The sequence below is a fragment of the Ixodes scapularis genome, unplaced genomic scaffold (genome assembly GCF_016920785.2).
Source record: "Ixodes scapularis isolate PalLabHiFi unplaced genomic scaffold, ASM1692078v2 PGA_scaffold2__306_contigs__length_199485367, whole genome shotgun sequence".
Taxonomy (NCBI): domain Eukaryota; kingdom Metazoa; phylum Arthropoda; class Arachnida; order Ixodida; family Ixodidae; genus Ixodes; species Ixodes scapularis.
The window spans coordinates 56,602,375-56,616,942 of NW_024609857.1; the positions used below are offsets into that span (position 1 = coordinate 56,602,375).

At 44.5% G+C, this 14,568-nt stretch overlaps 1 protein-coding gene across 1 annotated transcript in view; it reads left to right on the forward strand.

Annotated features, from left to right (window-relative positions):
* The window catches only part of LOC115308926, a gene marked incomplete in the record, with an annotated part of 29,101 nt that overhangs the window by 7,546 nt on the left and 6,987 nt on the right, over positions 1–14,568 (forward strand). The window contains 3 exon segments of the mRNA XM_042291874.1: positions 1,119–1,198; positions 2,348–2,590; positions 6,657–6,768. Of these exon segments, the coding sequence (XP_042147808.1) occupies positions 2,379–2,590; positions 6,657–6,768 (324 nt within the window).

The window sequence follows — 14,568 nt, forward strand, 5'->3', positions numbered from 1 at the left end:
GGTAAGTTGACGCGCAGGGATTTATTAGAGTGTATACTCATATATTTTTTTTGTTAAAACTTACTCCTGCATGTAATGCCTACGGGGCCCTAAGAGAAAATAAAGAAATGAAATGAAATGTTTATGGAAAAATGATTCACTGCTCCTTCATATGTGACTTTACCACATTTCTTTCGTGAACCTCAATGATTAGCTACAATACTTCTTTCATAAGTGATCGGTCACCTTTCTGTGTACCTGTGTGATTAGCTACACGCGTTCGCCGAGGGGAAATGATAATCACGGGGGTCTCGCTAAAGTCACTCACAATTTTAGGAACGGACAGTGACTATTGTAAACGGTGCGGGACCTGTTTGATTAAATTACGCACGATAGTTTTGTATGGTGCACTGACAGCTTCAGGAGGGCAGGGCATGGCGACCCCCGACCATCTTATTATCGCTTATAGCCAATCAGATTGCGGCATTAGCCATTAAGAACGCGGAACAACCAATCACGAAGCGAGAAGCATGAACATTCTAAACCACATACTGCGCTTCTCAGGCTGTCAGTGACTACGAGGGGAATAAGACGACTGCTTCTTGCGCAGGCTTCTTGCGCAGTCAAAGCTTCTTGCGAGCGTTGACTGACTTTAATTGAAAGGATAGTGGGTAGACCTTAATGCTAGATGTCTTCATGTCTACCCACTTTTTTGTTTTCAATCAGCCAATAAAAGCTCGGCAGTCTGACATAATCACAACCCCCGTGAAAGAAGCAGACGAACTTGTGCTCCGGATAGTTAAAGTTCGATCTTACATATCGTCCTGGTCGATATACGAAACTAAAACGAAAATATGACGTGTCTGCTTGTTTTTGTCGGCGTTGCGATACCTTATTTTCAGGTCGTTAGAATCTATTTCTGCATGCATAGATATATGCATGCATGCATGCAGCACGATCGCGCGCCAAGTTTGTCGGATCTGCCGATCGATGCGCGCTGGTTCTGTCGACGGTGACCGCGACGACAACCCACACCATAATGGCGTCGCAGGACTCTCGGTCAATTGCGAACACGGCGTCGTCGTCTTTTTATTTTTACCTTTCTTTTAAAGGGTTTTCGATCGGTCGATTGTTTCCAGGTTTCAGCACTCGTCGTCACTGTCGGTAGGACCGACGTCGCAGACGCGGTGACGGCTCTCCATTGCGTCAAAGTCTACAGGTGAGGCTTTTTGTTTCTCATTTTCTCTCGGGACACTGATTGCCTCCTGTGAAACGCTGGTAAGACCCTGTAAACGTGTTCCACGACGCCGTCGGCACCAAACGGAACTTCCTAAAAGCACAGCTGCCTTTTATTTTATTTTCATTTTAGCTCAACACGAGATGCTATGTAATCCGGTTGAGATGAAGTAGAGGTGCTACTAATGTCGTGCAGGTTGATACATGCTAATGTTTAGTTCAGGCCATGTTGTCTAGTTAAAAAATGTTACACAACGTATATGTATAAATTTCCGAAAACCATGTCTCCCTTAAGTCGTTTACATCATCTGTGCCTTTGACGCCTTTCAGAAGGTTTGACTTTTTTTGTACACCCTTTAAAGACTGGATCAGAAACTGAGGCATTCCTCACTTCATTCAAATTAGTTTCATTTCTTTACTGCTCCTTTTTTTTTCTGGACTATGGACTTATGGTTTCTAGAGGGCAGGGTATCACGATTTCTGGACTTGTGGTTTCTACAGCGCAGGGTATCACAATGGCAGCCGACGCCGTACCGAGATTCATTTTACCGATAAGTTAATTAGGCTTGGAGAGGTCCCCGGGCTCACCTCATGTATTCATACCCAAAAAATTAAAAAAGGGGCGATTCTAGGAAAACAACACACAAAAACATCGAGGCTATAGGAAGAACGAGGAACGACACGACACCGAAGACCTTTGTGTCGGGTCGTCCCTCGTTCTTTCTAGTCTCAAGGTTTTAGTCTATTATGTTCTCCCATCACCAACTCGTTTGCGCCCTAACTTTATGTTCATTAATCCTAGGGAGTTTCAGTAGCCACTGACATTTGTGGGCAGCGTTCGGCAACAAATATTTCACCTACACCCCATGTAAGACCAGGGGCTTTAGGCTGAACATTCGGCAATGTTGTCGATATTTTCGCCGACTTTTTTACCAAAGATCGAAGTTAGAGCTCATGGTCGACTAAACTGGCCGATTATTCCCTCTACAGTCGAGACATCAAATACCATTTTAAGGCAATCTATCTTCTCGCTGCTGAAACCTCAGTGAAACTAATTAAATTTTTCGTAAACTTGGTGAGCGCACGTTCATTCCAAGTTGCTTGTTTCTTGTACCTTCACTGAGCGCCAAAGCTGGAACCGCAGCGGGGACCGTGCAGTTAACATGCTGCCGTCCCTGAGGGCGCCGACGTTCCTGCTGTTGCTGTGCCTGGGAGCCCTGCCCAGAGCCAGCGGTTTCTCGTTCTTCGGCGGTGGCGGCAAGGAAGACGAGTCGGGCAGCGAGGAGGACAACGCGATCGTCGAGCACAAGCCCTCCGAAGACGGCTCGGATGTGCCCCCGTGGTACGGGGACTTCGGCTTTTCCCACGACTACGGGTGAGCACTGGCGGAGCATCCGTCGAGATGTTGTTTCTGGGGGGACCCGGAAGGGGGGGGGGGGGGGGGGGGGAGGGGGGGAGAGGGGTGTTGTACAAAGGAACATTTCGTGAAGTATTCAACGAGCCAATCACTGGAGCGCAGCAAACGATAGACCATGTCGTCAAGCTGAGAGGTCCATTTTATGGGATGTCCAAATAGAATAGCATTACGTTATTTAAAACCTGCGCAGTGAAAAAAAAAAACAATTGGGGCTTTAGTAACAGGTCAGCGCCCACGGCGACTGGCTGTCTTATCAATATTGAAGCAAGGGATGAGGCTGCACTATTCTCTTGCGACCACTTTTCGCACGCACCTAGTGATAACATTTTCCCTGCTTCGTCATACGGTACCTGTGCACCCTCTGCGGATTTTAGCGATTGGTTGTAAGGGTGCTCGGCGGGAAAGTAGGCATTCCGGCAACTTTAGGAGCGCTCACCGTAGCCCCCGTTTAATTTAATCTATGGCTCCAAGCCGCAGAGGTGGCCGGATTCTACTGTCGAAAAGAAAGGAGGGCAGGAACCTCGGTTTCATTAAAGTCTTTACAGTCACTTCTGTAGGATGTTTTGGATATCGTATGGCGGCTATAATTGGGTCTCTACAATATCGAGGAAACAAAAGTAATCAAGAAATTTCATGTAGCTCCAGTTAAAAATTAAAATAAAATAAATGGTGCATTCCATGATTGCTTGATGGCAAAGGTAAATTGGGTGCTACTTTACGAAGCAACTTTATGAATACCCATTACGTTCCCACCTTGCGTGATTAGTGCACCTGGTAGTCTTCTGTATGCATTATTTTAATAACCAAACGCGTATTTCTTTTTATTTATTTCTTTTTGCTTTTGCGAAGCTTTGTTCTCAACCTTTCTATGTATTCTTCGCAATGAAATTAAGTCTAACTATCTATAACTTTGATCTTATGAAAAAAGTGATCTTCATTCGAGGAAATTCCGTAAAAAAATTTAATTAGTTATAAAAATATCATCGGTGATCAGAGACAAGTATTAAATCAAATACAAAAAAAAAAAATTGATTCTACATCCTTTCTTACGCGAGTGATTCACACCTAAATTTAAGGCAAAATTAAAATTAGATTTTGTTAAACTTACACTATAGTATATCGCTCGTGGCTTCGGGACGTGACTATGCTTTCGCTCCTTGCTTTGGGATTGGTTCTCCGGCGTACTTATACACCAACTCATGTTTACAAACAAACCGGAGCGCCCCTAGCGGACGTCACCGGCGCCGCGCATGCGCCGTGGATGGTGGACAAGAAGCCCGCCGTCGCCCATAAACAAACCATTGAATTGCGTTGTTGCCGGCGTCGGTGGGAGTCCCCGTGCTCTTTTTCGCGTTGGAATTGTTAATTCTACGTCCTCCTAACAATGTCTGACTACTTGAGCGGCTTCAGCAAAACTATCGAGGCAAAACTTTGCGTGAATAATGTGACTTGCGGCGATTCATTTCACGTGGACGCCGCAGAATGGGCGCTAAAGCCTGACTCCCACGTCGAGATTCTGCTCGCTATTTTCAGTCGCGACGTCGCTCGGACTGCAAAAGCGTGGACCGTAGCTGAGATGGTGGACATCGATACTGAAAACCTCAAGTAGAATCGGGCATTACAAGTCGGTGATGGCCACTGGTAACAATGATAAAGAACTTCTTGTATCTGTTTACACTTAGCCGACTTACCCCAACCAACCTTCAAAAGTGTTTTGAGGCCTGCACTTAGTTCTTATCGCAATTACCGGGTCAATGTTTGGTTTACGAGCCGCTGTCGTTTGAACGAACTGACGACAAAAAGCAGCCAAGTTTGAAAGAGCAGACGACAGTTGGAACGCACGCGCAATGGAGTACGGGCAAGAAGCACCGCGTCCCGCGTCAACAAACCATTCGAATGTCACGTTGTCGGCGTCTGTGTGAGTCTGCATACTCTTTTTCGCGTTGGAGTTGTCGATTCTACGTCCTCATCGCAATGTCTTACCACTTTAATCGCCTGAGCGAAATCATCAAGGCTCGTTACGCTGCTAAACTTTGCATAAATAATTTGACGTGCGGAGATGTATTTGCATGACCGCCGCAGAATGGACGTACAAAACCATGATGAGACTCTTCTAGCTATTTTCGGTCGCGACGACTCTCGTGCTGCAAAAGTGTAGAAGGTAGCGGCGATGATCGACGTCGATACTGAAAATCGGAAGCGGGAACAGACAAAGCGTAACAAGTCGGTGATGGCCACCGGTACCAATGATCAACATCTTGTATCTACTGCTTACACCGAGCCTACTTAAGTCTTTTGAGACCTGCAATTACTTCTTATTGCAATCACCGGGTCAAAGTTTGGTCTACGGGCCGCTTTTGTTTGAACGAGCAGACGACAAAAAGCAGACAACTTTGAAAGAGCAGACGAAAGTTCGAACGATCAGGCGGCCGTGTGAATTTGAAGACGCACTGAATCCGTGGGTGGTCCGGACAACTTGGGGGTTTTCTCTCGGTCATGTTGGAACAAAGCAAATGCATCTGGCGACCACAAATTGTGGGCCGCACACGCAATCGTAGTTCGACAGCGTCAGGTTTGCCCTTTTCCCGGCTGCTATCGACGTTCTCGGACGAACGGAGGGTGCAAAAACACATGAAAACTGATCTTCAAACCTTCCCAGACTCTCTTTGTAAAGCCCCCATCGCAGCATTTTGACGAGAAGGCAGGTTTTTTGTCTCGTTTCTTCCAAAGGAACACTGGAATGCAGGGCCGTAACCAGGGGGGGGGGGGGGGGGGTTAGGGGGTTCTGACCCCCCCCCGAAATTTTTTTCTGGGTACGGCCCTGGTCGGTGCACTTGCAGCCAGCCAATTTTAATCTCCACCTCTGCGCACGCGCAGTGGCGCCGGTCGGCTACCGGATACCAAACCGGGACCGGTTCTCCGGTTTGCTGCAACTCTCCATTATATGCCACCGATGCATATGATTCGTAGGCGAAAATAAGACAATAGACACTTTCAAAATGGCCGCCGTTGTCCACGAAACCCCCCCCCGAAATTTTTTTCTGGGTACGGCCCTGCTGGAATGCATGTCTGGCACGGCGACTTCTGCCCACCGCCTCAGACCGGAAGTGCGTCCGGCGCGCCACCACCGCGGCGTGACGTAGGAGAGTTGAGTTGGTGTATACGCTAACCCAGCAATCTAATTGGCTGTGGAGCAATATTTAGATGATCGGGGTTCGCCAGATCCTGCTTTTCCTAAGTGGTCAGTTACTGGACGGTACAAAAAGTGAGCAAGTTGTAAGATTATTAACACTACTCGAGCAAACGAAGGTAATCACCACTGGTTTACGACTAAATGGTAAGTAGTGTATCTGAAGGTGTTAACATACCAAGTCCGCTTTTTTTTTTTTTTTTTTTTGCCACACATAGACATTAATAGAAATTTCAACAGCGACAGATAGTTTCTGAGGCACAACTTCCCGAAACACGTCTGTGTCCAAAAAAGTATCTGTTGTTATCAAAAACCCCTTTCGGCGTTTATACGTTTCTCTATTAAAAAAATCATTGAAATATAATAGGGAGAGTTTTCTTCGGTAACATATAATTTGTGGATTGATGATACTTCTTTAAAGTTAGTTACTTCTACTTTAGAAAAACCGCCTTCGTAAAATGTGTGCGCCTTCTAATTGCCGATCTCACACAATGACAACAGTATGCCACCATATGACGATGGGTAAAGCTATTTACCGCCGTTATTTTTGCGTTTTTTTCCGCCATGGTAATAGATACAGTGATGGATATTGATAAACTCGCGAGAGTATGATGTGAAGGCGCAACAGTTTCAATTTTACTCATTGACGCATCGCTTGACAGCGTGAACGTCGTGTATCATCGCTGCGCGATCTACCTTAAAGAGCCCAGGCTGGCAGTGGTACAGCACTGGTTGAATTTCTCATCTACAGCCGAGACACCACACGCGAACCAGGACCGATTGACTTCCCGCTGTCTAAATATGCACAAAACACAATTCGTTTTTGTCCTCTAGGATGGGGGACGAGTTTCAGAGCTTGCGCGGGTTCGGCAAGAGCCCGGACCCGGAGCTCGATTTCAAGGAACCCACCAAGTCTCCGGAGGAGCTACACGAAGAGTTTTTCAGGCGAGTCGGGGACATCTTGCGCCTTAACTTTATGTCCTAAGTATTGGGATGGGGGATCGGTGGAGGGTGTGTGAACACAGCGCAGCTTCGAGCAGCAAAGGTCAAATTCTGGTCAAAGTGAGAGCGATAGCTTTCTCGGCTGCTGATTGGACGTGGCCCCACAGCTTGCGTAGAATTGACCAATAAGGCCTCTATGACCCGCTCGCGAGTTACCAATTGCACAAGAGTTTTGTGAGAACGTCTCACCAGTGTACAACTAGCGAGAGAGGCCTCGTGACCTCTGATGTGGTTGTCCTTAGTATACACACTGAATTCTTTTGCACCCTCAAGGGGTGCTACAGCACTCTTTGGGTGTGCTTAGCACCTTTCATTTAGGTATTTAGCACCCCTTTTTTTGCACGGTTAGCACCCCTAGAGGGTGCGTGGGTGCGAGCACCCTACCAGATAACCTGCGAAGGGTGCCTAAATCGTTTAGGACGCTGGCAGGGTGTAAGAAGGGTGCTCAGTTATTTGCGCAAAATACAGGGTGTTATTGTTGTTTTAGCAGCTCAACAGAATTTTAAAAAAGGTGAGATTAGAGATAGATAGATGCAGTCTTTAGTGTATATTTGTGGGGCTCAGCAGGTGGATTATTATAACGGTCGCAGTATGTTGACTACTTAACAAAAAATTGTTAATTACTTTTTAACGTGAAACGTTCTTTGGTTAGTTGCTCCGGATTTTGTGAAGACGCATTTCGTGAAGCCGTGGCATGTGACGTCATATGACGTCACAATGACCTCACATGACATGATGGCACGTGACCTACATGCCAATTCATTTTCGTCCGCTAAATTTAACGGGGAAATTGACGTCACTTGACCTGATGTCACGTGACTTATACACCAGTTCAATTTCCCCGCTAAATTTAGCGGGAAAATTAACGTTCCGGGACTGACCTACGCACCAATTCAGTTTCCCCGCTAATTTTAGCGGGGAAATTGGTGTCACCTGACCTGATGTAACGCGACTTGTACGCTAACTTGGTTTCTCTAGATTTAGCGGAAAAATTGCCATCGTGAGACCTACAAACAAATTAGGTTTCCACGCCAAATTTAGCGAGAAAATTGACGTCATGTGAGTCGTGACCTGATGTCACGTGACCTATACACCAAATTCAGCTTCCCCGCACTAGTTGCGGAAGTTGCCGATTGGCATCTGTCACAAATCATGACCTCCAAAATTAAAACGCAATCAGTCAACCACTCAATCTATCAATCAATCAGTTAGTGTTCATTGCAGAGTTCAGGAATAACAATAGGACTTTATGCTAGCATTTTCAATAATAATAATAAGCATCATCAATTAGTGTTACGCACAGTGTTCACGAACACCCAATTGGTCTTCGTGCTGGTGCAGTTCAATAAAACGGACAAACGCACACGGGCACGTGTAAACGAACACAAACTTAGACGCATCCAATCACACAGACGCAAGCACGGATGCACGAACTTACGCGCACGCACGCACACGCACGTACGCAAATACGATGAGGTAAGCGTAGATTGAAAGTTTCGGTTTTATATAGAAAAAAATTAAAGACGTTAACAATTGTCCGTAGCGCTGAATTAGAGCGTAGCTCTTGAAGAGGAAGAGGGGAAGGTATGCCCCTCCTCCTTCCCTGCTAAATTTAGCGGGAAAAAGTTTACCCTCGTGCCGTCACGTGTAACCTCAATTCAATTCAGTTCAATTCAATGTTTTTATTGAGACAAAATACATCCAACGGTTGCCTAGGGGGCCGCCGCAAAAGGCAATAAAAATGCCTGACGAAGAGTTAACCCCCCCACAATCGCACATCACTCATCGTGGCACACACGAAGGGAGAGTAAGGAAAACTTGTGAGACGTAAGCAACTATTTGGAAGTTATAAACATAACAATGCACACGAGATAGCACTACATAAAGGTCAAGAAAATAAGAAATAACATGCCATGATAAAAAAAAAAGCATAAAACATGACAGAGCACAGGTCATTGCACTCCAAAGAGGAAAAAAACTGAGAAGGAAGACACTCCTGCTATGACAGAAAGTACATATACATGTTTCTTTTTAAAGCCTGAATTGATGCACTGTCTTCGATTATAGCCGCCAGATCAGAATGCTCATTTAGAAGGATTGGTTTGTGGTTAGATAGTTTCTGGTTGCCGTAGTTTGTGCGTACTTTATCTTGTGTAGTTTGTGGATCTAAGATTGTAAGCATGTTCTCTCCAAAGGTACTGTTGAAAAAAGGCTGTTGGTTCGGACTTTATTGGATTACAGATAATTAAAGATAATTTATTTTTAAAAACATTTTGCAGTGTTAATAACTGGTGCTTTTTGAAAAGCGGAGCAGTATGACTCCCGTACAGTGCATTTTCTGTTAAACCTAAGACTTGCTTTTGCAGTGTGTATAGTCTGTCTATATTTGTTTTTGTTGCTGTTCACCATACAAGTAGGCAGTAGTTAAAACGAGAATGAACCAATGCGTAGTATAACTGCTTTTTTATTCAACGTGGCAATAAATGTCTAACTCTACAGATAAGACCAACGGAGCGCGATATCTCGGCTCTTAGTTTGTCTACATGAAAAGACCAGCTTAAGTTTTCGTGAAACAAAACGCCAAGGAATTTGTGCAAAACAACCCGTTCAATAATTTCGCCACGGTATTGTATGAGGATTTCTTGCTCGACACATTTATTGCGTGGTCTAAAAATAATATGCTTAGTTTTCTTTTTTTTAGTATTTAATTCTAGCTAATTTGCTATGAGCCATAATGATACATTTCTGAGGCACGTACCGGTATGGTGCTCAATCGCTTTTAGGTTTTCCTGAGAAAACAAAAATGTTAGTGTCATCAGGGTAAAGAATTATATCTTCAGAGAGCGGTACGTTAGTTATGTCGTTGATATATACTTGAAATAACAGCGGGCCAAGGATAGAGCCCTGCGGGAGACCGCGTACTTTGTTTTACCTATATTTGACTTCGCGTTATACTCGTCTGTATATTGCAACCGATTAGATAAATAATTAATTATATATTAGGCTAAGCGAATTCTCTCTAAAAACCCATTTATGAAGTTTTCACAATAGGATATCATGCTTAATTGAATGGAACGTTTTTTTTAGTCAATGAATACCCTACTCTACACAGTTGGTGTTCAAAATTAGCAATTATTTTATCTTTTATACTTAACAATGTCATTTCCGCCATCTTTTGCTTCTAAAAGCCGTACTGTTGTTCTAAGATTTTTTTTTTAAAGTTTTTTAAGAATTGTTCATTGATAAGTTCATAATTTTTGGAAAAAAAAAACTGGTAGAACAGAAATTGGTCTATAATGGTTTAAATAATTTTCACGTCTTTCTGTAAGTATTACTGGTACACTAGCAATTTTTAATTTACTTGGTAATACACCTGTGCTCAAGACTAGGTTACATATATGTGATAGTGGTTGGCTAATCAAGTTGGCAACTGATATTATAGGTTTAGCTTTTTCACCGCAATCACTATTATTCTGTAGTTTTTGTATTAAGTTGTTTACTTCTAATTCCGTCGTTGGAAACCTAAAAATCTAACTTTATGTGCTAGATGTGATGTAACGTTTGTAATCAGTAATGTTCGAAGCATTTCTACTCGACGCACCAGACCCCAAATCGTGTTTGTTAAATTTGTCAGCAAGAGTAGTGTCAGTGAAGGACATGCCTTCGACAGTAAGCTCCGTAATACAGCTTTTTTTTTTACATAAGGGTGTCAACAGTATCCCAGACTTTCCTAGAATTATTATAGATGTCTGCAAAATTGTTCTCATAATAATTGATTCGTGCTTGCTTAACCTCGCGAAATAACTTGTTCGTCTCTTTTGTAAATTCAGATAGATAGTTCAGATACGTCGTTCTTATGAATAAGCCGTAAAGCTCATCACAACGCTGTATTCTTTTGCGAAGTGCGGCGTCAATCCAGGGTTTCCTTTGATTATCTGTTTCTTTTGAACTCCGTTATATGAAACGTTGGCTCCTTAAGTTCCTCCACAGTCGTTATAAATGCGTCGTATGCTACAGTTTGGTCACCCATTTGTAAAATGTTGTTCCAGTTTGTCTCAGAAACTAACCTCTGAAAAAATTGAGTTAATGTTCGTTTATCATTCTATAAGTTAGTGCACGTGCCTCTAGTTCGTTCATTTGGTAGCTAGTAAAACACAAGTCAAGCATTGTTTCAGACACGTCCGTCACCCTGGTGGCTATTTTCACTACATTTTCCAGACCAAAAGAATGCAGAGTATCAAGGAGTTTGCGTAGTTGGATCTGAGATAACACATATATATTAAAGTCACCACAAACAACAACTTGTATATTAGTCTGCACAAGATACTCTAGATTATCTTCAAGGTATTTGAAAAACATGGGTATTCTGCCTTGAGAAGGCCTGTACAAGACAACCAGTGCATTATTGCCATATTTGATCATAAAGTACTCCTAGTCTGGCGTTATGACAGAGTATTCGGCTGACACATCATAATGTAGACATTATTTCACAAATACCGGCACGCCTCCTGCTCTCCTATTTTTTCGAGGTAGCGATCGATGTACATCTGTATACTGGAAAATGAACAATATCGGAGTTATTGCAAACCAGGTCTTAGTAAAAGCTAAGATATCGAAGTTGTGATCTAGGTTACTTAGAAACGTTTCAACAGCTTCTTGTTTATACCTTAAACTTCGAGCATTCAGATGCAGTAGAGAAAACGGCTTGTCATGCAAAGCACTACAGTGTTTGAAAGATATGGACTCGTTATAACTGCCTTTTACAACATAAAGTGCCATGTCGATGGATGACAGATGAAATTACTATGTAAAAGAAAAAAAATAACTATTTAGCGTTTCATTTCCAGATCTTTCTCCGTTCTAGTTTTAATGTCTCGGTCGCCGGCGCCTCGGCGAATGAACATTTTCCCATTCCTTTGCCAGGCCAATTTATTTAAATTTTCGTTGCTTTGGTACTCATTTGCCAGAAGAGCTTCTTGTATTGTGCTTTGAGGTTTTCATCTAGAAAACACTTTGACTTAGTTTTCCTGAGTCCTCCCTTTTTTTCGAGCCACGTGTCTCTTGTTAGGCGGAATGTGAAACGTACAAGAACGGGCGCAGTCTTGTCAGACTGTTCGGTCCGAGAGAGGAGTCGATGGATGGCATCGACATCCATTTCACAAACCTGTGGAAGGTCGAGATCATTGGCCAGTAGGTTTAGTTTGTTGAACAGATTTTCGTTTACATGCTAAGGCAACCCGTGGATTTCTAAGTTTGCCGCCTGCTGTATTGCTCTAGTTCGTTTATCTCTTGTCTTAGTTTCTCAATTTCTTGGCCCCTTACTTCCACCTCGAGTTTTTCCCCATGCTTCTTCAGATAGAATATCTCCTGGATTTGTACCTTCATCTCGGCAATTACTTCGTCATACTTCAGCGAGAATTCCTGCACTGAGCGTTCACGGTTCCCTTCATACCCGCAAGTATATCTACGTTCAGCTTCATTTCAAGCGCTTCTGAAAGTTTGCCGTGAATCTGAGCGATCTCACTAGAAAGATCTGCTCCAGTTTCGTCACCAGGAGCCGTTTGCTCGAAGCGCGGTTAAGCGCTGACCGCGGCTAAAGTTAGCCGTAGAGGTACGTAACCTAGGAGAGGGATTTTGAATTCACGCTACTGGGCTCGGTAGGGATACGGGAAACATGGCGCTGCCCCGGTGAGTGAGCGTCGCTCGCTTTGCAACTAATATGTCGTTGTATAGCTGCAATATCCAGCACGCTAGTCAGCAATGAATGGTTCAGGAGGCTTTCGCTTTGCCTTACCTCACTTAAATCGCTAAGCATGTGCAATGACCTCACCGCATCTTTTATAGATAGTCTTTTTATTCTGGCCATTCCTAAGCCTAAATGAACGCGATAATGGACCTTTTCCGAGAAGCGTTCTGCGCACGCGCGAGCGCCCGATGCCAAGCGGTGGAAATCGGCACGAAAAAATCGAGGAAATTCGGAATGAGGCTGTAAATCGACGAGTAGAACACGTAATTGCAGCATATATATAATTGTGTTACACAAAAAAAGAAAGTGGACGGAAAGAAAAACACGACGTTTGGGTGGACGCTACGGATTTCCCTCTTTAAAGTCGCGTTGGGCACGCGACGCTGCTCAGAGAGCGAAGCAACTGGTAGCGTAGCTCTCATTATCGATTGGTAGCGCAGGTAGGTCACTCCCTCGATTTTTAGTTCGTGCAGCCACCGCCTGGTGCCGTCGGTATTTGGAAAAGGTCCGTTGTCGGCATGGCTAGTGGATTGCCTTGACTTAATCGGCCGGTAACTGATCGCACACAAAAGCAGACAGCGTCCCCATAGACCTTTTTCGAAATTTCCCAAGCACCGAGGTGCATGCTATGAGTGTAGTTACACGCATTGCACGTGCGGCGTCTGCAGTAGTAGATGTTCTATGAGCAAAAAGTCTAAGACAGGTTTTGCCTTGAACGCGCGTTCGTCAAAGCCTTATTATGATTATTTACTTCGAATCTTTTATAACAGGAAGGCCAGCGCGTGCGGACCGTAGAATTACACTCCTAGCGTTCTCCTCGATGCTTGGGTAATTTACTAATAGGTCTATTTTCACTGGAGCCGAATTACAGGTTTTTCAATTTATAATGGTGTTATACACACTCCTTACATGCTGGCCAACCATGCTGCCAGTGTACCGCCCGCCTTTCACTGCTCAAATTCTTCCGTACCGCTTCTAGGACTGAACTTCGTCGTCCTCTTTCGAACTTGGAAGGAAATTTCAGCAAGGCTTGTCTTCAATTCAGACAGCAGAGCATTTGGAAATTTTTCTAAACAAGGGTGAATTTGGTTCTACCTTATGCCATGTCGGCACATCAATACTTTAGACCCATGTTGTTGTAAAAAAAAACTATCTCCAAACTCCGGTCTAAAAACATGCTTTTCGTGCAAGGCTCGTCAAATGATGAGGCGCTGGAGAAATGCAGCCTTCTGCGTTAAGTCCTTATTTCGACACTCTTTTTGTTCGCCTTCCGCCCATTGAAAAGCATGCGGGAAGGGCCTTAGAACGCACCTGGTGTCGCTGCGCCGCAGCGTTCTTCCGCATCAAAAAGTTCGTCTGCTTTCCTCGCCGTCACCATGGCAACGAACGCCGAATGAATAGAAGCACGCACGGTACCGCCGCGTGAAGCCAGCAACAGCTGACGCCATTTTACGAACGCCGTCTGCTAGCCAAAGCCGAACGCGGTGTGTCGGATCAACCGCCTCCGCCGGTGCGCCGCTAGCAAAGACGACGAAGCTGAGACACGCCGACGGCGATCGAGCAAGCAACAACACCGCGGGACGACTGCAACGGCGGCATTTATTCGGATCAAAGGCCGGCTTCGCCGGTGCGCCGCTAGCAAAGACGACGAAGCTGAGGCACGCCGACGGCGAATGGGCGAGCAACAGCACCGCGGGGACGACTGCAACTGCGGCATTTATTTTGATCACAGGCGCGAAATAAGCAAGAACAATTTTTATTTGAATCATAACACCCGATATCCAAGTTGGGGACCACATACCTTTGCTGGGTCTTTCCTGTGAACTTTTTACAGAGACACGGGGTGCCGCATTCAAAACACAGCTCCGTTTGCAAAATATGGGGGCCCTGAAAAGGACCGTTTAGACCGCTACCAGAACCTATAACTGACGTAACGAGCACTTGACGAGCGGTTGGCGCATAAGTCGTCTTTATGCATTTTTTTTTTATACGTGGTGC